The following is a 25,120-nucleotide window of genomic DNA, read 5'->3' as shown; positions in this document are numbered from 1 at the left end:
CAGTCTATACAGAAACTGATATATAATAATGTACACTTGAAAGGACACAATGTTACAAACCAATATGACCTCAATAAAATAACAAAAAAAGAAGAAGATGGAAGCAGAGCTGCCCCAGCTGCATGCAGGATGACCCTATAGGTGGACCAGCCCCCCTGGAGCCAGAGTAATCTTGGGAGATCAGCAGAACATAGCGTGAAAATTCCTCTTCTAAAGTTAAAAAACAAAAAATAGAGGCCAGCTCCATGGCTTAAGGATTGAGTTCAGTGTGCTCCACTTCAGCAGCCTGGGTTCTTGAGTTTGGTTCTGGGGTGTGGACCTACACCACTCGTCAACCATGTTGTGGCAGCAACCCATATATAAAGTAGAGGAAGATGGGCACAGATGTTAGCTCAGGGCTAATCTTCCTCAGCAAAAAAAAAAAAAAAAAAGCACATTTTAAAAACAAGGGGTAATTAATATCCAGTACCCAAACATCAGGGGAAAGCATGGGGACCAGGTGGTGATTGTGGCTGTGGCAAGGATATAATGTGTAGTATGAGTGTGTGTATGCGTGCATGTGTGGTGTGCGTTTGGTACGTGCAAGTGCATGCTCTTGTGTGTGTGTGGTATGTGTGAGTGCATGCTCTTGTGTGTGTGTGCTGATAGGGATCTACTGTTTAAGGCTTTTAAATTTCAGGGACCAGTAAAATTTCAAATAATCATTTTGGAGACAAACACAGGGTTTTCAATTTTTTATTTGGCCAACGTTTTCCTAGATCCCTACCTTAAGTTGATACTCTCCCTCCATGAAAGCTTTTACCCCATGAAAGTGTTATTAGCCCAGATGCTTATAAAACATAGGGTACCAAAAATAATATAATTCCTTGGGGTGCTATCATTTTTCACCAACATACCAAATATTTTGTGCCAATTATATTACTGCTTAAAATTACCACTATATCTTCTTTTCTCTATGGTACACTTACATGAAATTGAAAGTGAGCTTAAATTGGAGTTGAAAAAAGGTTTTATTCATTTGCTTTTGACTCTCAATTTTATTTAAAAGAGGTAAAGCAGCAGAAAAGGATTAGTATTTAATATTTTACTATTGGTTACAAAAGAAAAGTCACAACACATACTTTTTCTTTCTTTCTTTCTTTTTTGTTTTGGTGAGGAAGATTGGCCCTGAGCTAACATCTGTGTCAAACTTCCTCCATTTTTGGTATGTGGGATGCCGCTACAGCACAGCTTGATGAGAGGTGTGTAGATACACAACCAGGATCCAAATCTGTGAACCCTGGGCCACCGAAGGGAAACATGCAAACTTGACCACTATGCCACCGGGCCAGCCCCACAACACATGCCATTTGTGTAGTGTTGGGGTTCTTGAAGTTTTAATGACCCACAAGAGCATTCAAATGCAACAAACATATAGTAAATTACACATCAATGCCTAATAGGTTATTGAATAGTTTTTTGTTTACTTATTATTAAAGCAACTTTCGCAAAAGTTTTACACTATTTCAGCAGACTTTTATCCATAAATTACAGATTTGTCTAAGCCTATTCTAACATCTAGTGACATTTTAAATGTTTTAACTTACGAGTGATTACTGCCATGTTTGTAAAGTTATTTTATACCACAGAAAGATCATATGTAGGTAGAAGGTTTGAAGAGGTCTATATTTTGGTTACACATTTCCTATGTTTGCAGCCTTTTGTCTCTATGATTTAGCCTTGACACACAATTTTTGGCACGTTTCTTTAGCACTTAAAGAACCTTTAAATGTTAACATCTCCCTAAACTTTAAACTAGAGCAGTAAACTAAACATACTTTAATCATTGTAAAATTAAGAACTTTTGCTAGAAGAATGGGATTTTGAGACAGAAGTGCAAATTAAACTTACTTATAAATGAAGTCTCTCCCAAGTAACCTCTACGTTTCAAAACGACATCTAGAAATTTGGAGTCCTCATTGATCAGGTAATATTCCTTTTCGAAGGAGATCCATGCCCAATTCAGACGAAAATGCTGCTTGGTTAACCTGTTTCTGCCTGGAAAACATAAATTTAAAGCTCCAAATTAGTGCTTTGTTGAATGAGTGATCATAAAAATTCCACAGACTACTCTAATGATGCGACGCTAAAAAACACTAAAGCTACTTGGTTTGATACACAACTCCGGAGTGCGTACACGGAGGTACAGCGACTGTTCAGCGACTGTTATACAGAAATACAATAGCTGACATACCCTCGACAAAATCCCGTGATCTTTCGGAGAGCAAAGGAGATGGGGAAGGAGCCTACAACTACCAGAAGCAGTTTGGTTCAATCATAAAATCAAGTATCCAAGTTGCAGGATGACTCACTTCCCACAAGGTGCCGCCGGAGAGCAAGTTTTTCTACAGGGGAGGCTTGCATGGCTCATTTGGGAAGTTACACACACAACTTCACAAATACCTTTTTCTGGTTCACTGAGCAACTGGGTGGAAGGCTTTAATTATAACCACTTAAGAAAAAACAAATATCCTTTCTCTGCCTCCCATCCCCACTATATTCCGCTCCATTCCTTCGAGCAAACAGACAGCTCTTTTCATTGATTCCCTTCTACTCTGGAGATAAGACTTTCTCCTCCCACCTTCCCACCAAAATGGAGCTGGGCGCCCATCAGGAGAAAAGAAACCTTGTGTGCTCTCTAACGTGAACGCTGCTGTGCTAGGTGAATGAAAGGAGAAATGCTTATCAGCTGATCACCCTGTCCTATCCTTCTGCTTCCTTTGATCTGCAGCAATTATTTCCGAGTAAGGTGGGGTTTATAAACAAAGGCGTCAGTAATTTCTTTGAAGTCCTTCCGTAAAAGGGTGGAAAAAAGCCCAAATAATAAACACAGCTAGAGGCACAATTTTAACTCTAGTTTCTTCTCTTCTGAGTTCACAGAGGGAGCGCTACAATAGAGAAAAAGAAGAGGCAGGAAAACATCAAGACTTTAATAGACTGAGGGCAAAAAGTCTACACAAGGAGAAACAATGAATGAATAAATACACGAAAAAACTGTTCATCTTTGCTGGAAAGTCTGAAAAATAAAAACTGCAGCGACTTTGAATGATCAATTGACACGTGCTAAAGATTAAAGAAATACCTAGTACAGCCGAAATTATTGCAGAGAAATTGGTTTTCTTGTTTTGAATTGTAAATTAGCACAAGCCTTTTAGTTACATGGCAATGTGTGTAAGAGGCAAAAAGATGTCCATACCATTTGATCTTTTAAATCCTTCTGTGGGACTTCTGCTTTAAGAGAAGCAAAAGTATATTTGCAAGGAACTATTCATGGCAAGATTTTCTAGAATAGCCCCTGAACTGAAAAACGTAGAGTTTACTTCATTGTGGTAGACCAAATCAGTGAAATGTTGTTCAGTGATTAAATAATAAATATGTAATTTTTGTTGAAATTTAAATACACAAACAAATGGTCTTGATGCTGTGAAGGTAGCTATGTAAAATGGGGCTGTTAGGTGTTTTAAATTGATGGGATTACAGACCTTTCAATTTTTTTTAGTTCATGTTTAAATATAAGATATAACTAGATGGGAGAGCAGGAAGTCCACCCTGCATTTTGTCCTTCTGAACATATTATGCCTAACATCTCCTGGACACTGGGCGCTGTTCTGGAGAGGAGAGGCCGTGGGCTGGAGGCTCCTCAGGCCTGGAATGGAAGGCCCACTTCACTTCTTATCTGCTGTCTGACTCTGAGCAAGTTTCTTCTCTAGAACTCTGTTTCCTCATCTGGTGAGTCAAATGCAGTAACATTAATTAATGCCTGAGTCTGCTGTGAGGATCAAGTGAGATAACCCATATATGCACATGCACAATGTGGTACATAGATAGCATCATTCAACAAGTGGTAGCTCGCGCTCTCCTGCCACACTGCACATGCTCAGCTCCATCCTGCATACCTACTGCCAGACTCTTAATCTGCCCTAAATCCCCTCGCACTTAGTTCTCCTTGTTGCCTTCCCTACGGCTGCTGCAAACATCCAGGCAGCCCATCTTCGCGGACCTCCAGTTTCGCCCTGACCTACCCTGTCTTATTCCCATTGCTTTCTAATCTGCTCACTCCGAGGTCCAGCCAAGAGTCTTGCTGCTCCACGGACTTGCCACCCCCACTCTTCCTGTCACCTCTGTTCTCTTGCCTAAAATGATGACCCCATCATTCTTTTGCTCACACTTTCCACTCCTCAAAGACTCCCTGTACCACCTCCTTCGGGAAGCCTCCTGCAGTGGCTCCGGCCCTCTCATCTCTGATTCTGCAGCTGTTAACATATTGATTACTCTGTATGGTTTTGCACTTTATCAGATATCCTCTCATATTGTTTGTTCAAATTTACTAATTGTACTGATTTTTGTCAGACATTGAGAGTATCCATTCATTCTTTTACTGTTGTCAACACTTAGTCTTATTATCTTTAAAAATATATATTTTTTAATTATTATGTTTGTTCGGTTACTTGGGACATTTCCTCATGAAAGTAATAGAGAAGAAAGAATAGAATAACATTTAATCAATTAAATTAATATATAAAACACCTCTGATTTCTCAACTAATTATTACATGGAAACAACTTTATGCCACACTTCTGAGTCATTTAGATTGCGACTCCAGCAAGTCCCAGATTTTATTCCAGACTTTCTGTCATGCTATCTCAGCCAGGCCTTGTCCATTCTGTCACCTACAGCTTCACATCCCATCACTTCTCCTCGTATGGAAATATTGAGTCACATCCAACTTCTCACCGTTTTCAGAACCTGATGGGTGCCTTTGCCCAGAATATCCGCAGCTTCCCTACTCCTCGTAACAGTCTGTTTAGGTCCAACACACCTCCCTACAGCTCAGGAAGCCCGGCTTAGCATGCAGTGTGTGCTTGTACATCTCCGACAAGAGTCCTTGTAATTCTGTCTCTACATGCATGTGTCTGCATCTAACCGCCTGAGCCCCCCAGCACAGGCACTGGCCACGTTCATCCTTCTGGGCTCCAAGTGCAACGCAGTGCCTGGGACACCACGAGGACTGAAGACTCATTCCTTGACTGGAGAAACCTATGGAATAAGTATGATCTTTAGTAGTAAAGTGGCTACTTTGTGACTCCTGTTTATTTTATTCCTTTCTTCATAACAGTTTTCAGCTTACACAAACAAATTGCATACTACAGTCTTATGTGACTTGTGTTAGTCCTCTGACCAATTCAATAACACTTATGTTTAAATTATTGTATTTTATAGCTCTGTATACTTTATTCCTGACTATTTCCTTCCCCTATATCCAAGAATAAGAGATCACTGAGGGTATGGTTTCACTATTTCTCAAAATTTTGACAATTTTTAGCTAATTTTGAAATTTGATTCTAATCCTTTCCTGAGATCTTCCAAAAAATGTCATTCTTCTAAATATTAGGTTTTAAGAATATTGAGTCAATGAGGCCCTCCGTGGCTGCTCTGTGCACAACAGCGGGCCCCCGTGCAGGCCCCAGTGCTCTCCAGCCCTTTTCCCGGGACTCATTCTCTGCGGTGCTTCCACAACCTCACATGGTACACGTGCCGATGTTTCTGTTTGTTCACATCCTGTCTCCCCCTACTGCAAACTGTGATGCAGGAGGACAGGGAGTGCATTTTGCTCACTGTTAGAAAAACACCTGTTAAATGAATTCAACATTCTGATGTTCTCATTGAAAGACGTTTGGTAGCGCTTTGTCTATCAGGCAGTATAAATGTCCTATGTAAATGCAACGTAGCTCTTTCGTACTGGATCTTTGTTAAAAAAAATGTAATTGTTTTTAATGACATCCTCTCTGAAATGTCCTGCATACTTCTATTCTCAAGCACTGTGTAAAGATTTTAAGTGATTGCCTATAACTGTGAATTACTAGAATTTGTGTGTATCTAAACGACACCTCCGGGGCTTATTGAATGGTCTTGGGCGTAGCTCATTTTATCTCCACCTACAGATTTATAAAGCTGATTTTCTGGGTGGTGCTTATGTTCTGGAAGGATGAGGGTGCCAGGTTACTGGTTAATCAGGGGTTTCGAGTGACACACACTGAACAAGTTTGCCAGGATTTCATATGTCTGCCACCTTGAGATTTTATTTGAAATAAAATTCAGAAACAATACTGAGAAACTTTACCTAGTTAGACAGTGACATGTGCCAGGCTAACGGTTTTAGATGCTTAGCATTCACTCTTAATGGGGGATTTTTTTTTCTCTTTTGGTGAGGAAGATTGCCCCTGAGCTAACATCCATTGCCAATCCTCCTCTTTTTGCTTGAGGATTGTCCCTGAATAACATCTGTGCCAATCTTCCTCCATTTTGTATGTGGGATGCTGCCACAGGATGGCTTGATGAGTGGTGCATAGGTCCACATCTGGGATCCAAACCCGCGAACTCAACCACTATGCCACTGGGCCAGTCCCTAAATGGAAAATTTTTAAGTATATATTTTGCTAGAGAATATGAAGTTAAGTGTATAAAGCTTAACTCGGAATAGAATTAAATACTAAATAACTACTGATTTAGATACATGTAAATTCTATCGCATTTCAGAATTTCTAAAACCTTAGGTACTGCTCAGCATGCAGGAGTGACGGAGGGATTGGAGGAATTAATCGGTAGTTTATTGTAACTCTTGTTATTAAAACTGACCTTGCTCAGTGGAATTCTATTTTCTCTAAAGAATGGGAAGACATGTTATTTCTTCACATATTACATACCGTGCAAACTCCTCCAAAACCTCAATAGATGGGAGTAAGAAATGTTGCCGCTTTTAATAACAATAGCCACAGCTCACTGAAAGTAAAATTTCAGATAAAGTTAAACAACTTAAAAAAATGACAGGCTTTTCCTTCAATGTGATTCTTTGCTTTTCTAAAATAGATTCTGTCACCAATGATGCACAGGGAGCTAGTCTCAGTGTCTCACTGGAAACAAATTAAAGTCCGTAACTTGTGTCGCACATCCTACAACAGGTGCCTGACAGCTGATAAGCACACTCCCAAATGCTTTGTCCCCAAACTCTGACACCAAAGCCATTAAGGTTTTGATGAAAAGACCTCTTTTGAAGTTTTCCAGCTGGTCTTTAGTCGTCTTCGTTTTCTTTTTCAATGGGAACACAAGAGTTTTTTTAGAATAACAAAGAATCACATCGTTCAATTAACCCTCCCTAAGAACACAGGGCTGCCTGACTTCTCTAAAGACAAAGCATACATCTTCCGTGTGAAACTAGTGTCACAATTTTGACTCATACTTGATAAAGGGTAATTTCTGCATACCCACTTAGCTTTGAAAATCTTTTTCAAAATTTTCTGACAAAATTTTTCTTGGAGAAAAATTAGTTACCAATAGAACATAATCCTGTTGGTAATATTTTTCTAGCTTGCTAAACTTCCATTTGCCCAGAATAAAGTTCAGCCTGGAGGCTGAATTGGAAATCAAATATACAGCTATTAAAAAGCTGGATATCACTCTTTAAATCAGCGAAAGAAATAGATATTTATACTAGAAAAGATTAAGCTAACAATATTACCTAACTTCTTGGGAAAATTAGATAATTTGTCTTTTTTGTTTTTTTGGCTTTTTTTGGTGAGGAAGATTAGCCCTGAGCTAACTTCTGTGCCAGTCTTCCTCTACTTTGTATGCGGGATGCCTCTACAGCATGGCTGATGAGTGGAGTAGGTCCGCACTCGGGACCTGAACCTGTGAACCTAGGCCACCGACGTGAAGCGCATGGAACTTTGACCACTCAGCCATGGGGCTGGCCTGATAATCTGACTTTTAAATAGCCTTATTCTCTTAGAAGATAAGGATAGTTATTAGCAATCATGCAACTACCGTCAGCATCAAGGTTATTAATCACTGTGAGAATCAAAAATTAAAGTTGAAATAAGAAATTTATTTCATTGCCATTTCTTTGCTAGGATGATCTTCTTTTAAACTTCACTTTGCCTTAGAACTTTCCATACGAGAATCTTTGAGAGCTCCTGGAATCCTGTCCTGTGGCCCTTAAAGTCAGGTGGATTTTACTGTTTACTGAAAACCACCAAGTTGAAGCCAACTTGCTCTTAAACATCCCTGCCCCTGCCCCCAGGAGTTGACATTCAACTATGGGAGACGACACAAGTACATAGATAATGTGAATAAGCTAGAGATTGACAAGTGCTGTGAGAGACACTGAGAATGAGCTGTGGGAGTTCACAAGAGCGATGGATTACTTTAACCCAAGGGGATCAAAGACAACCTCATGGAAGAGATAGCGTTTAACTGGAGACTTAAGTACACGATGGTATTTGGACATTCGGAAAGATGGGAGGAAGGTGTTTCTGGAAGATTAAGTACAAGAACAGAGATAAGAAAGGCAGTAAAAAGGGAACTTCAAACAATTCAATTTGGTAGGAGCTCAGGACATTTACTAAATAGTTCTGTCTTTCTCTTTTTCCTATTTAAGTGATTGGATATTAAAGACAAAGAGGGAGTGGTCAGGATGGATCCAAAATCTGCCCTGGGAGGGGTGACAGTGGTGCTAATCCCACCAGTCACCCTGTGACCCAGACACCCAGAGATGAAGAACCTTGACCTCAGGGCAGCTGTGCCTTCCTATGACTGATGGAGCTCCTGAAGAACTGGGAGACAGACCCAGAAAAGTTGTCAATAGATTTTATAATTTTGTAGACAACTTAATAATTCCAGGGATTGTTTCAGTCCAACAGTAAGCTATTCAAAAATTGCTGCCAATGCAACTTTTGATAATTGATGTATGATTTTCTCCCTCCATTCTGTACACACCCACCCACACCATTCCCACCACCATTCATATTCTGAAAAAGAGGCAGCAGAGCACAAGGGATCAGATCCAGAAAGAAATATAGAGAATATATATAGAATGGTATAGAAAGAGAAGTAGCATGACAGAAGACCCAGAAGTGCAAAGAAATAGGCCCAGCACATGTTGACCTCTATTGGATAACACACTCATAGTCTTTCAGGCTATTCTCAGGAAAGGCACCTCTAAGCACACGCTTCATAACTAGAAGCATAAATGGAGCCATGATATCTTGGTAATTGCCACATGAACTACATGGAATAGAGCTCAAGTATGGATTAGTTTGCACTCTGCCCTCTATTCTTCTGTAGGCTCCAAAGATAAATTGCTAGATGATGTGGAGGTGGAGATGGGCCTGACAAGTACACCAACATTCACCTTAGAAGCCAAGAGCATCACAATCTGCTTTACTACATGTAGTTTTGTTCCTTAGGGACATTATTCGGTCATATATAACCATAATGGATATACAATGGATATTTGTACATGAGGTTACAAAGACTTGAATTTCTGTTCGTCTACTATAACAGAGGCTGATACACAGTCTATCCTCATTATTCCTGGATTTCACATTTGTGAATTTGTCTACCTGCTAAAATTTATTTGTAACTCCAAAATTGATACCTGCAATGCTTCTGTGATCATTCGCAGACACTTGCACAGCAGCTTTGAAAAATTTGCATCACTTGATGCTCTGCCTTCTTGTTTCAGGTCTCATACTGTAAACCAGTGTCCTTGTTACAGTCTATTTAGTGCCAAATTTTTCACATTTGTGTGCTTTCTCTTGGTGATTTTGCTGATTAAAATGTCTCCCAATTGAACCCTCATACAGTGCTGGTGGGAATGGAAACTAGAGCAGCCACTACAGAAAACAGTATGGAGATTTCTCAAAGAATTAAAAATAGAAATATCATATGACCCAGCTATCTCACTACTGGATATTTATCCAAAGAACTTCAAATCAACAATTCAAAGAGACTTATGCACGCCTATGTTCATTGTAGCATTATTCACAATAGCCAAGACGTGGAAGCAACCCAAGTGCCCATCGACTGATGATTGGATAAAGAGGATGTGGTGTATTTACACAATGGAATACTACTCAGCCATAAAAAGACAAAAATCATCCCATTCACAACAACATGGATGGACCTTGAGGGGATGATGTCAAGCAAATAAGCCAAACAGAGAAAGACAAACACTGTATGATTTCACTCATGTGGAAGATAAACACATGGATAAAGAGAACAGATTAGCGGTTACCAGAGGGAAAGGTGGTTGGGGGTGGGCATAAGGGGTAAAGGGGCACATTTATATGGTGACTGACAAATAATAATGTATAACTGAAATTTCACAATGTTATAAACTATTATGACCTCAATAAAATAAAATTTAAAAAAGTGTATCTCCCAGTCACAGTGCCAGAGTACTGTCCAGTGTTCCTAAGCACAAGAAGGCTGTGGCATGACTCACAGAGAAAAGACATGTGTTAGATAAGCTTGTTCAGGCATCGGTTACAGTGCCGTTGGCTGTGAGTTCAATGTTAATGAATCAACAACATACTGTGTATCAAATTAGGTGTCTTTAACGGAAACATACATAACACAAGGTTATGTATTGATTGGTTAATAAACTGTTGTGATCAGAGGCTTGCACGGAATCTAACTCTGTATTTCCCCTAGGAGCAATCATTCAGTATTCGCAGTGATTGTGAGACTATAACTACTGCAAATAACGAGAATTAATCCTATTTACTCAATACAAGTCACAGTAAGTTAGTCTTGGGACATGACAAAATGGAGCACAGGGAGTGGAAAAATGTTCCACCTCCACACACGTTTTTGCCTCCCTTTAATTCACCTTCTCCCCAGTACATGCCCAAGAGTGTGAACTGGAAAGAACCCTCAGTCCTTCTCCTATGGGCAGCCTGGCCGCCCTCCAGCCATCTGCCCCTGGCCATGACAGCACTAGGCTACAGACACAGTCGTGGCTCAGGCATGAAGGGTGTACTGGCTCCCACATGGCTACCTGCCATAATTTGAGAATATACAAAGAGAATTTATAGGATAATATTTAACCTATGGGAAAATAATATACATGGGATGAATTCTGATGTGGAATAACTCCTAATCCTGCTGGAAAAATCTTAGGATAATTTGTTCTATGGTCTCAGTTTAAGTAAAAGCCCACATCAGAGATTCATGCCCATCTATGCTTGTTTGGGGAGCTGGAGTAACAGACCTCATGGAAGCTGATTTTCTTGGGCTATAAGGAGCCTCTGGAGAGAGAACTCATCACAGTAGAAATGGATGTGTCAGGCACAATAGACTGTACAAAGTCTTAAACATCAGAGCAAAGTAGGGATTCACATGTAAGAGTGTTACTCATCTCTAACTCATGCCCCCTGGATGACTGTTTGGGTCTCAGGAAAGAAGAAAATCCTAACTGGAAATTTAAGGAGATACTCAATTGACCTTTCTTTCATACTAGGTTCCAAGCAGCATTCTTCTGGACATCCTTTTCCTTCAAAAAAGGTTAACAGGAAAGATACCACACAGCTCTGGTACCTACTCCCAGAGGCTCCTGAGGCCACAGGCAGATCCCTGTTATGGGAAGGCTGGACGTAGCAACTGGGATTCCTGGCAGAGCTGTGGCAGTATTGTGGGCTGGGCTTTTGCAGAGAACACCTACCCCTGGGCAGAAGCATGGGTTTGGACCAATCAGGTTTGGCACAACACAGGCACTGACCAATCATAAAAGACACTGGCCAAAAATAACTGGAACTCACTAGAGTGCAGGTGTAAACTGGCTGAATGTCAGCTTAGCCTTGGGGACCATGAAAATGCTTGGGCAGGAGAGCGGGACACAGTGAAGACCATGGTCAGGGTGATTTTGATAACATGTACATTATCTCAATGCATCTCACAATAACCCTGCGAGCTGGGCATTTCCACGGCCTACGGATGAGGTAGGTGTCAGGTTAAATCACTCACTTTAAATTCCTACAGGTACAGTATGTGACAGATGTAGGATTCAAATCCAGCCTTCCAGTATTCTTTCTATACTTCCTCTGAGTAATTAGATTACTTCAGTTAGCTCGATATTCTGTTTACAGGCGACTCTAACTTAATTTTAATGTGCTTTAACTTAATTTATAAATGAGTGCTATTGAAGAGAAGCAAAACTGATGATCTGAGTGCATTTCCCTCTACTATCAGCAAATCCTCTTGTGCTAATGAATAAGTGAGGCCGACAAATGGTAAGAATTAAGCGGGAAAAAAAAGGGTAAGCAAGTCAGTTTTGAAATATTTGAGACTGAATCATAGAAAAATTAACACAAGCTAAGGGTGAGACCCTTTTGTTTTATGGATAAATTTGAGACTACAACCAAATGCCAGGGAAGCTGGAAGGAAAACACTTCTTCCAGGCTGAACGATGTGCTCCATCAGGCCGGGACTGGGTCAGAGCGGGCCTGCCAGAGCCTGCAGGAACCCCCCACATTTCTGTAAGCACAGCCCCCCCCAACTCCATCCCTAGAAAAAATGAATATGCTTATTTTCTGCCCCTGTAACAAAAAGAAAAGGAAAAGGGGAGGACCATGAGTTTACACCTCCTAACCTAGGGCTTAAAAATATTTCCTTAATCGAATGTGATTTAATTGTGCAACACTTTGCTTTCTTAATTAGAAGTTTAAACCCAGTGGAATGAACGTCTTCCCTTTTGGTATACAAACTCCCAGCATTTTGGAGCAGCTACGAACACTGGACAGCATCTTTCCTCACCGCTCATTTTACCAAGACCCAGACAGGCCGTGGTCTGAATAAGATGGCAAAGCAGCTATTTGCAGAAGAGGAATAAATTCCCAGGGTTTTTCACACCTAGTCTAGTGGTCTTTCCATTTAACAGACGGTGATCTCAAATATTGTTTTTAAGCATAAAATCACAAAAATTGTGTTTAAAACAATATGAAATTATGAAGTATATATATTTTAAATTTGGGGGGATTTATTTCTCTTTAAAGTAGCCCAGAAATAATTTTCTATCCTATTTTTTCCATCAACAAATAGAAGTAAAATCTGAAAAAAAACCCTCTATACTTTCACAGAAACAATAAGCGCTTTATCAAAAGCTGAGTTAAGTTTGTCAAGAAGATCCACACCCTCTCCCGCCCCCGGGGAAGGGAAAAAAACACAAAAAAACCCACCTGGTGTAGCGAGACTTCATGCATGCACTGCCTGGAGCAACATACACATTTATTAGATCTCTGGCAACACATTCTTAAAATAAACTTAATAGCCTTCAGGTCTCTGTTCAAACCAGAGCCTAATTCCTTTTGTGGCGCCAGACAGCTCCCCCACCCCAAGGAGACTCTGCAGGGAAATGAAAGCAGAGGCTCTCCGGGCACCTCTCAGAATAACCGGTTTAGCACCATTTAGTTAATTCCCTGTGAAGTGAGGTCGTTTTCTAATTCCTATTTACATAACAGCACCATGCACATTACCATAAGACACAGCCATTACAATTAACAAGGATTACAGCTGGAGGTGTATTTGGGATTTTCTTTTGAAAATGTGTTATATCCACATCGAGGCAAAAATATAAAAGAAAAACTCCCCAGCAGTGCTTTAATCTGCCTGCTAAAAAAAGAGCAAACCTTCTTTATCTTGATTTGTTTCTATTTTTACCAAAATTTAAATTTGATGGCTGGGATGGAGGGATTAAGGTAGGATGGGAGCACAGGAGTCATTCTATGAATTAAAATATTGAGAGTGAATTTTAACTTAGAATCCTAGAATGCCAAAGCTAAATGGGAACTCCCTGAAGATATTTTTAGTTTAATCTGTTGTTGTTTTTAAATCTGACTTGGTAACATGTGCTTAGGTATGGTTTTTTTCAGCAGTAAAATCAAGATTTGGAAGTTTTAGATTTCTAGATTTAGGATTAAAAAGAAATATGGGGAAGTACACCTGGTTACCTGGCTTTTGCTCCTGTGACATACTAAAAAAAGTCTTGTCATTGAGGTCTGTCAAGGAAGGAAGCAGAGAGACAGGGAAGGAGGAGGGAAAGACAGAGAGAGAGAGAGAGGACGGAGTAGAATACCGTCAATGCCATATATTTGTTTTTCACATTTTCTTCTCATTTATTTCAGATTAGTTTTACAAAGCTGGCTTTTGTACTTAACTTGCAGAATTATTTAATCAGTTAAACCCTTTGGTAACTGCTCTGATCCCCTTAAATTTATGCCTGAGCTACAAAGGCAGCCCTCCTTGGTGATTTTACTGTCTCTGATTAATATAAAATATTTACATATTTAGCTGCCAAAAGAAAAAAAGCATAATGAATATAAAGACAAGTTCGTTTGGCTGTAGAACCTCAGAGCTCGTAGGAAAATAATGTAGACAACACACAGCAATTTGTGTGTTTGGATAGCGCTCTGTGCTGAGCAGGCAGCATAACGATGGTTCACATATAGGTCATTCTACAAGACTCAGACTCTAGTAAGGAGGGTAAACCAAAGACCATACATAAACTATAATACAAAACATAGGGTAAAATGGTGAACATATAATACCTGGGGCTCAGAGCGGGGATGGGAGGACATTCGAATGGGGAGACCATGAAAGGCTTGGCGCAAGGGGCACTGTGGAGGGACAAGGAAGCATGGTGCCACTGTCAGGGGAAGGAATTGCAAGAAAACAGGCACAGGAGAAGGCCAGAACTGTGTGGGCAGCAAGAAAAGAGTCCAGCTTTGTAGGGTTTGCAGAAGCAAAGTGGAGAAGGAGGAGATAAGCTGGAAAGTGAGGGGGCCAACAAAGGAAACTTGGGGCAGAGAAAGACATAATCTCAATTCTGCTTTCAGAAATATTAATTTGGTAGACTTATTCAAGGATTTGTTAGAATAAAGGTGGACTAGGAATCAAAGATATCATTCACAAATACCCCCCAAATTAGGTTTTCTGCCAGTGGAAGAGAAAACTTATATGATGATACAAATGAGTCTATAAATACTGCCACAAGAAAAAATAAAAGTTTTGTCTCTAATAAAATAGGAATCTTTAGCATATTAACATTTGTCCATGAACAAATAAAATGGCTAAGCAGAAATGCCCACCATAAGCAGCCAATATCAAGAATACTTAAACTAGCAGAATGGACACAAACTTTTGCCAAAGAGCCCCATCAAAGAATTCTTTGTTAAAATTTTTTTGGCAACTAACTTTGTATGAATGGAAGTCAATAAAGAAGAAGGACTCTCTCCTCTGAATTTTAGCAAAAAGGTCTATGGTCTACACTTTTTAATATGTATGCGTTAGAAAGGCACTGATGTCTCTTTAAAACTGGAAAACTTAGTGTTCTGTTTAAAAATAATTTACAGCTTGGATATTCTTGCTTTCAAACTAAAAGTAACTTTCCAGTTAGAAAAAGTTTGTGTGTTTAATCCACTACTCCTGTCTGTTTAAACAAAAGTGCTTTTTTTACTGAGGGACAAATATACTATTAGTAATCAGATGTCATTATTAGTAGTTAAGGTATTTCAGTAATCCTTCAATGGGCTTCCGGGTTAAAAACTTTTAAATAAATATTATCAGCAAACTTCATGAGTAATTTTCGTAATAGGCATTATGTAAAATAAATCAGGGTGAGAAACTAAGACTTTTATTTGAAGATCCTAAAATTTAGGCCAGCTATGTACTCAGAGGTTTAAAAATCAGGCTTTATTTAAATGTACATAAATTCTGAAGTTCTAACAATTTTTCTTTCTTTCTTTCTTTTTGTTTTGAGTCCTTAAGAAAATGGTTTAAAGGAAGGTAGTCTAAGAGTTCATTTATTCTGAGCAGTCAAAAAGAAACAATGACTAGATTTCTTGGAGGAGTTTTGGATGTAAGCGTCTATTTGGTAAAAATCCAAATGCATACCACAGGTAAAAGTTTCTCTGTCTCTCAAAAAAAAAAAAAAAAATGAGGATCAGTGTGACAGGATTTTAGGTCAAGATAAACTGCATTCTTCTTCATCTGGTTAATATACAATGCTGGTAGCATTTTATGAATCTTCTGAGCATTTCAGACAATGATTACTGCAGAGAATTCATGGGTTGCAGAAACATTTTTAAAGGCTTCCTTGGAAAGCGAATATGTTGACTCTACAACTCATAACACAGTTTAAACTAGTATTCTCAGTGGGGAGGGGTAAGTGATTTTGCCCTCATGGGGACATTTGGCAATGTTGGGAGACATTTTTTGATTGTCACAATGGGGAAAAGGGAGAGGATGCTGCTGGGGTCTGGTGGGTGGAGGGAGGGAGGCCAGGGACCCTACATGGCACAGGGTAGTTGGACCTCTCCCTCCAACAAAGAATTAGAATTATCTGGCCCCAAATGTCAACCGTGCTGCTGAGAAACCCTGGTCTAACATTACATTCTGATGTATCAATGTATATAAGCTAACATCAACATATTATCTGACTTTTCTCTCTAAATTCCATTTTTTTAATGAATTGCTAATACAGGTAGTCAAATGATAAACCTGTCTCCTCTTCTTACATAAACATGCAGAACTTTTCAAGTCCATCATTGATGTGGGAAATTTCCTAGTACAGAGAGTTTATTCTCTTGTAGGAAATAGTTGAGCCAGTAGTTTTCCTACTCAGTCAGAATTTATGGCTAATCCCCTGGGAAGTTAGGGGCGAGGATCTCGGGGAATGCACCAAACTGCCCAAGTGATACTGCATGCATGATTTAGAATTTAGTATAAAATCAAATATGTGGGCAATGATTTCCATTCTAGAGCTTTCCAGCAGACTAGGCTTCACTAGAACATTTTAGAGTTGACAGTATGAAGTAGGATGGCTTCCTAAGGTTACTGCAGGAACGTGAAGCTGGGCATTGAACACAAGTCACCCAGCTTTCCATGCATTTTTCTACCTGAAAGGAGAAATGCTACATATTCAAGTGCACATGTATGCCAGTATGTATATCTGTGTGCACACACACACACAGACACCCTTTTATATGCTTTTATAAAAAATGAAAATACTGCTCAAAACATTCTCCAGAAATATAGAGCACACAGCCCCAAAATACATGTTTCAACCTTACTTTTCCAGCCCCAAAATACATGTTTCAAACCTTACTTTTCCTGTCTGTTAACAGGTATTAATTTTTTAAAAAATGACTGAGTCAACTAGGAGAGAAATAGCCTAGGATTAAGCTATGTAAACATAATTCTTTACTGTAGGAATTCTTAAGGCCTTTGATATGGGAATGTACACTGAGCATGTACAAGGAAGGGACAGAGCATGCAGCATTTTCCAATCTCATTTCACAAGGGAACTCATTCCTGAGGGTATCATGTGAACCTCTGCTCTACAGAATGCACTTTGAGACAAGTCAGCGTGGAGTATAAACCATTTAAAATCCAGATATGACTAGAGAGTCTTGCACAGTATCAATCACATCCAAGTAACATAATTTTCAATTGTCCACATTTTATACCAAAAGTTGGAATTGTACTTCATAATCTTGAGGAACAAAAACCATAAAGTTAAGGGATGTCCCCCACCTATCGGCTACACAAATTCTGGTTCAAGGTACTTCCATCTCCTAACCCAAACGGTAAAGTAGATATGTTAGCTTGCAGAATGCCAAGAAAAATAAACTAAGTTCAAGTAAACACAACTGACTACTGGTATACTTTTTCCCTAGAAAACACATTTATTGCTGGAGACACATGCTTTCCTTTTGTTGAGGCTTAACACTACAGTGCCCCAGCCCTGTTTTTTAATTAGTCAAATGTGGAATTAGATGTCAACAGAGACAAAGATTAGAATTTTTGGCAGGTTCCAAAACACAGCTAAAATCACCAACAATGCACAACGAGCCACGTCAGTCTCCCATTTCCAGTTGGATATTATTCCCTGTGGATATTTGAACCCTATGATCTGCCCGGCTCTGATAAGGGATTTAAAGGCTTACTAAGAAGAATGCCTCTGAAGCTATTAAAGCAACCAGCACGGGAAGAACAGGCTAAGCTGGGTTTTGGATAGAGGATAATGCTGAGACAAAAACGTTAAGGCTGATAAACAGATAAAAAATCTGAAAGCACATTGTTCCCTAGGCTTCCTCATCCCCATTAGTCCCCACTTGCCATGGGAATGTCAATAAATACAACAGCCTTGTACTCTTCGATTCTAGAAGGCAGCAGAAAGACATTTTTGAGTCATCAATTCACATCTCAACTGGTTGCTGTAATATTAACCAGTTCTACTGGAAAATACCTTTCATTCACTAAAGAATCAAATGAAAATGAAAATTGTTAATTAACTCCACTATTGGGCTATATATGTAGAGAAGAGTATATATATAAGGTGCTCTGAAGATTTAGGGCAAGAAATGAATACACACACACACACACACACACTCTTTGGGCCCTCAAGAAACTGATACTGAAAATATTTACAAGAGAAAATGCACACAAACGGAAAACCACACCTTGAGTACCTTTTAAAGAAGAAAAGGAAAACTATCTTTCAAGATTATAGAAAATTCTCGGAACGCTTTCTTAAGAGAGGAAAATCTCATAAATATCTTTTAGAACCTTACTGATAACAAAGTGAATGAGACAGCGGGAAACATCTATATTTCTTCTCTGTTTTACTCTTGCTTCTCTTTTCTCAACATGAGAGGGTCAGTATCAGTGGGGGATGGGAATCAAACCAGGAAATACCTGATAGAATTTATAGAAGCTGGACTTGAAAAATTTATATGAAGCTCTCACTCTTTTCATGCCAGCCCTCCAGCTCTGCAATTTCCCTTCTTTCTTCCTAACCTCAATTATAAACACCTTTACCTGAACACTATGTGTCAGGTATAGGACAACTTGTCTTAATGAGCTTATTCAGGCTAAAATATGCATAATTTTATCTTTTCAAGATTTCTTATAACAAAGGGCTCCTTGATATCAAATATTCTTCTAGTAGAGGAGATATTTTTAAGCACAGGTATTCCTTGAATCATTGCCTACTCTAGACCATTACCCTTAGCTAATCTTCCAGGGAGTACATTCATAAACTCACACGGTTGGCTCACTTCATCTTCCTACCACCACCCACTGGCCAGCCCCTATTCTTCACCCGGTCATTTCTAGGGAGAGGGTTTTGGCTAGAAATGTGATCTGGGTATTGTGAGTATGAACATGGACATTTTTATGTGTTATGGCAAATCTGGATAAGGACCCTATCACTCTTTACACTCAACACACCTAGACAGCATTACAGATCTTTCACTAGGAAGAGTCTGAAGACATATGGTAGCTTCTTTGGTGCACAGGTTTCTCTACTTCTGAACTTATTTGCAAAACATATAAAAAAAGTTAAAAAGGCTTGGGATGTTGTTATGAAGGAAAAAAAGTCCATAGTTATTGAGCCTATGTTTAGAGTTCCTAGTTAGCCTAAGGGGTTTAAAGGCCAAGTTAGGACAGATGAGTAGAGACGAATGCAACTATAAGAGTTCTACAAAACTATACACTTGCACATCTAATACTGAATATTTCTGCTGTATGCAATGAGGCAAGACTCCTAATTTGTATGGTGCAGGGATCATGAGAGTGAGAAATGGGATTAGATTCTGGACTGGCCTTGTCAGCTTCCTGGTTTCGATTTGTGCCCATGATATGTTGGAGAAAAAAAAAATCCAGAAGAAGAAGGGGGCATTTATAAGAAGGAGACACGGAAGTAAGCCTGGTGTGTTCAGGCTGCTGATTAATCACCACCTCTTGACCTTCATAAGCAATCATATCAGAATGAAAAATAAAGAATGATATTATGAAACGTTAGAGGACTTACCCAAAGCTTTTATTAAAAGTGAGGTGGAAGTATAAGTAATTTTACTTAAATGAGGTGTTTCAGGATTGGTTTTGCAGCCCAGATTGTAACTTTTTAAAAATTTTACTTTATTGAGGTCATATTGGCTTATAACATTATGTAATTTCAGGTGTATGTGTTTTAGTTTGGACTGCATCATCCTCACCCCCAATAGTCTAGTTTTTTTCCATCACCATCCATATGTGCCCCTTTACCTCTTTTGTCCTCCTCTCATCTCCTCAGATTGGAACTTTTTATGAAGATGTGTCACAAAACATGAATAGCATGCTCAGCAATGCTTTTTTTTTTAAGGTAACTATAGTATTAAAAAACTTACTTCAGTGGTGAACATGATGTAGTCTACACAAGCATTGAAATATAATGATGCATGCCTAAAATTTATATAATGTTATAAACCAATCTTACCTCAAAAAAACAAAAAACAAAGAACTTACTTCAACAGAATTCAAAATAATTGGATCAGATTAAAACCTCATTAATTTATGAATATTTACTCCTCAGTCTTTCAGATTCTATATACTACTTATGTGTTCCTTATAGTTCTATTTTCCATACAGGCGTTACCTTATTACTTGAAGATTATTGAGCCATTCTTCCTAATTAATATTTTAATGGCAATGAATTAGTTTGCTTTAGAAAAAATCAAGATATAATCTGAATGTATACAGTTTTACTTCTAGTGAGAAACAGGTGATTCAGTGAGCTTCAATGTCACATTAGTCTCTATAAAACTAAATAAACAATGGCTGTGACTATCTATTACTGCATCATGGCATCCGTGAGAAAAAGCACTATTGAAAATCTGCCTAATCACCTGGATGAGGAAGGTGGCATTCCTTTTTAATGACAGAATTGGCTTCTTTTATATGGAATTATTTTGGATTAAGTTTGGTAACAAGTTGGAGTCATTCAGAGAAAAACTAAAGGTTTGCCACTACTCTGTACTTGAGCTATAATAGAATATTTTAGGTGTCTTTCTTCAGACTTCACAGATGTTCATAGTTTATATTCTTAGCTGAAAATCTTTAAATTCAAAAACATCTTTGGGTTTACTCTGTTCATTTTAACTTTTTTCCACCTTTCCCTTTCCATTATAAGAATTAAGGGAATTTGTCTTTATATGTTTTGTTTTAAAAGTATTTCACTGATCTTCAGCAATATTTACCTGTAATTGTTTCTATAAAAATACATACATTGCTAGCTATTTTATTAATCCATTTATTGTACAAGTAATTATGAGTAACCATGAGGGACTAGGCACCATGCTTGGTTCCAGGGACATGGATATAAAAGGCAAGCTCATGATGTAGTAAGGGAAAAGACAAAGAAAGACATCCTTACTGTTCTGTGTGGTAAGGATTGAGATATTGGAGGGCAAAGGGTACGGTGGTGGTTTAGAGGATGCACACAGTCTTGAAGACTCTGGAATGCAATTATGAACAACTGTTATTACACTGCTCTGTAATAAAGTGATGCCTCATGGCTTATTGACAGGTACAAGATTTCTATGCTTACACTAAATAGCCCCCATTGTGCCATTTGAGTTTCTGAGCTTGTTTTAAAATAGATGTTTCTCTTTCTTCCATTATTGTAAATTGTTTGCTGTCACTTATGTTATTAATGCTCCCTTGCTTTAGTAGACTCTCTATCCTCACCCTAATGTTATCCTTGAGATTTGCCAGGGCCTTAAATAGTGAGACAAACTGAACTACACATGCTCCAAGTGAACCAAATAGGAGAAACTTTGCCACATATAGTATTTTTAGAAATAGCATAATGGTAAAGCACGGACCATCCAGAAGGGGAAAAACCTGGGTGGAAAACTTGCTCAAGTACGTCAAGTATAAAGTTGGCTGGAGTAACCCTGGATTGTATAGCTTAAGTGTAGATTGGGAGAAGAGGAGACCCCCACATAGAAGCATACCTTTGAGTAACGTGGATGAGACAGTGCGTGGACTTAGAGGCATCAATTTTGTTCATCAAAAGCTTGTTTCATCTAATTACTCCTTCTTACCCCCTAGATAGATAAGTTTGCCAAGTATGTTGAGTTTTATACATGTGAAATGTTACAGTACTTGTGGTCCTAGTTCAATGTCTAAGTTATCCTAGAAACACTAGCTCAGACCTTGCTACATATAAAGGAAGAATGTGATTGCCGTGACCCTGGCAATTATACAATTGCAGTAACTCACAAATGTTGATTCTTGCCAATGTAGAAGATAGGGGACCAAGTTAAATCTTTATTTAAGTTCTAAACTCAAAGCTCAATGGAAGGGGCCAGCTCGATGGTGTAGTGGTTAAGTTCGTGCACTCCACTTCGGCAGCCCACTCACCAAGCATCTCACGTACAAAAAATCGAGGATGATTGGCACAGATGTTAGCTCACAGACAATCTTCCTCACCAAAACAAACAAACAAACAAACAAACAACTCATTGGAAGAACCGTTGTAATGTAGTACAGAACAAGGGTTGAGGCTCACAGTTAGAAGATTACATATAGATCACACACAGACACTTCTAACCTCTTTGGAAGCCTGACAAAAATTGTAATGCTGTAAATAGTAAAATGACATAGTCTCCAAGAACAAAGAGAACAGGAAAGAATGCAAAAGCAAAAATATTTGAAAACTGGAAAGCAGATGGACAAGTGTAACAGACTCAGAAGAACATAGAAAATAAAAAATGAAATCAGCATTGGGAAAAGCCCAGAGACCTAATTTGTACCTGAGGATCCTAAAAATGCACAGAAATTGATGTTACCAGGTAGTTCCTCACAGCTAGCCTCTGTTTTATGGCCAAATTCACATTCCTGGTACACTTTCTAGTCCATATAATTTCTCTATATGAGGAAGCTGATCCCATTTCCCATCTATAAATGGGATCATAAGAGTATCATACAAATGAGGGAATTCTGCCTCATGAAACACAGCAGAAATACCCATCATTAGATTTGCAAGGTCATGTCCTGTAGAACTCTCATAGTTGCATCCGTCTCTATTCATCTATCCTAAATGGGTCTTTAAAACACTTATCCTGAGTAGGAACTCTAAACATAGGCTCAATAGCAGGTAAAGATATTTAAAACCTGAACAGTTGAGAACACTGAGGAAGAAATGTTGACAGACAGGAAAATGACTGCCTAATTGTTATTGTAAAGTGCTACTTTGCCTTACTTATTTCAAAAATTCAAAAATATATTTTTAGTGGTTTACTCATAATGTATTTTCAGTCTTGGATCAACATGTATTTTTTTCATCATCAATATTTATTAGATAAACAATAGAAAAAAATAATCAGAAAACCTCAGTGCCTTCTCTAGCTCCAGACAAGCATATTGGACTTCAGCCCCACATTCACGTACTTGGCTTAGGAAGACTTTACATTGGCGTTTTGACTAAATGATGCCCACTTTCACATCCTCACAAAAGTGCATGCAGAGTTGCAGCTACATAACCTTCCATGTGGATAATTACCTTCCATGACTGATGAAAGCAGCTGCTTCAACTCATGTAAGGGAACGAAAACAAACTTTTCAAAAGGTTAAGTGTCAGGGAGCCCATTAAGTGAAGTGCTGTTTAGGTAATGACCATCTCTGATTTGTGCTGTTTCTGAGGAAACACTAAAAGCGAGTATCCTCAGTACCTTAATTAACTTCTGACCACAACTTCCTGGGAACAATAGAGGGCCACACTGTTAGTTGTTTGCCATATACTGCATTTTACACACTCAAGAGCTGACTTCAATTGTACATGTATGTTGATTTTTCAGAAAAATTTATTGCACCCAAATTTGTGGTATTTCGGTGACTCACTTCAGGGTACAAAAAAATGGTTTTCATTAGAGAGAAATTCTGCTTATTTGTAACTTGGTGGCCTTAATCTTTCTTCTGTTTGAAAATGTGTTAAAAGAGCACAGGATACTCCTGGCACTTGCTCATCTTTCTATTTCTTAACGTCTAACATTGCTTCCTCCCAGTCCCCTCCCAGTGCTGAATCAGGCATGAACCTCACTTATCTCTTTTGTGGCCATACTGCCCTGTCTCAGGGTGCTGTGGTTTAGTAGAGGAAATGCATGCTTTGGAGTGAGACAGACCCGGGTTTGAATCCCAGCTCTGCCAATTACTCTGTGTAACGTGGGATATCTTACTTAATCTCGCTGTGCCTCAGTTTCCCACCTTGTAACATGGGGATAAGCACTTTATAGGTTAAGGATTTGGAGCCAATGAATATAAAACAAAAGTGTATATTCTGTTATATAATTTTGGAAGGTTTTGTGTGTGTGTGTGTGTGACGTGTATGTCCACTGAGTGTTGCATTGTTGAACTGTGAAACTTATTCTTCCTTTTCTAGAGAAACTGTCTTCCTCATCACTATTAGGGCAGGCAAGGAGTCAAGAGTTGTAATCCAATTCTCATTCCTATCTTCCTCTAACAATAACCACCAATAATGAAGCAAGCTTCCAAATGAATGCTGTGTGTAAAACTTTTCTAAACCCTTAGTACACAAGATCTCAATTTTTAAAGAGGGATTGCATACAACTGTGTTTCTACTTGCAATTAAAATTTTAATTACCATCAACCTTTATTGATGCCCACAGGGTCAATAACATTCTACTAAATTTTTCATCATGACTGGTGCTCTAACAAAATCAGAGAAGTGAATACAGAATGATCCATTTGTTTCCTTATGAGGCATAGTGCTTGCAAATAGGATACTGTTATTTTCTTTGCCTCTTTTGTTTTTGCAATGAAGGATAAGCACAGAGAGCAACATGATCATTAGATTCACCTATTGGCTGCAATTAAGCACATCCACAATTCATGTATTTTCACGTTCACTTGAGAAGCAATAGCTCCTGATGGTGCACATGCTGGTAAAGCCTCATTTCAAATTGTGCATGTTTAAAAACCTCACTTCACTTGCTGTCACTCATTTTTTACTTTGCTACCATTCTGTAATGTTTATAAATCAAAATAATCTATCCCTATAACATGAACATGCAATGCGTAATGAAAATGTCATTTTAAAAGCATTTTTTCCATGCCTTATTAAGTATTTGAGCAAGCTTATTCTACTACTTACATTTCAATGAGTTACTTGTTTACTCATATAAAAACACATTAATGAAGGACATATTAAAAATAGATTACTGTAACTCTCAACAGGAAGTTTCCCAAGAGTTTATAAAACATACTTAAAAGTTTTTGTAAAAGTATGGAATTTGTTTGTCTTTGAAATGCCTTAGAGAATCAAATGAATAAATTCTAAGAGTGGAAAGAACAGTTGAAGAACTATGATCCATCTTGTTATTTTAAACAGACTTAAATGTAAGCCACTCTAAACTGAAGGACAAAATTGTGTTGGCATCAGCAGTCAACACCCTTTTCTGAATGT

At 38.6% G+C, this 25,120-nt stretch overlaps 1 protein-coding gene across 1 annotated transcript in view; it reads right to left on the bottom strand.

Moving 5' to 3' along the window:
• FREM2 (FRAS1 related extracellular matrix 2) overlaps window positions 1-25,120 on the bottom strand; it is a 169,792-nt gene that overhangs the window by 94,082 nt on the left and 50,590 nt on the right. Inside the window, exon 3 of the mRNA XM_008527156.2 lies at window positions 1,891-2,037. Within this exon, the coding sequence (XP_008525378.2) occupies window positions 1,891-2,037 (147 nt within the window). The remainder of the gene's footprint in view (window positions 1-1,890; window positions 2,038-25,120) is intronic.

Source organism: Equus przewalskii, chromosome 16, assembly GCF_037783145.1.
Source record: "Equus przewalskii isolate Varuska chromosome 16, EquPr2, whole genome shotgun sequence".
In the NCBI taxonomy this organism is placed as follows: Eukaryota; Metazoa; Chordata; class Mammalia; order Perissodactyla; family Equidae; genus Equus; species Equus przewalskii.
Note: the sequence above shows the minus strand (reverse complement) of the source record. Positions and strands in the feature narration are given on the sequence as shown.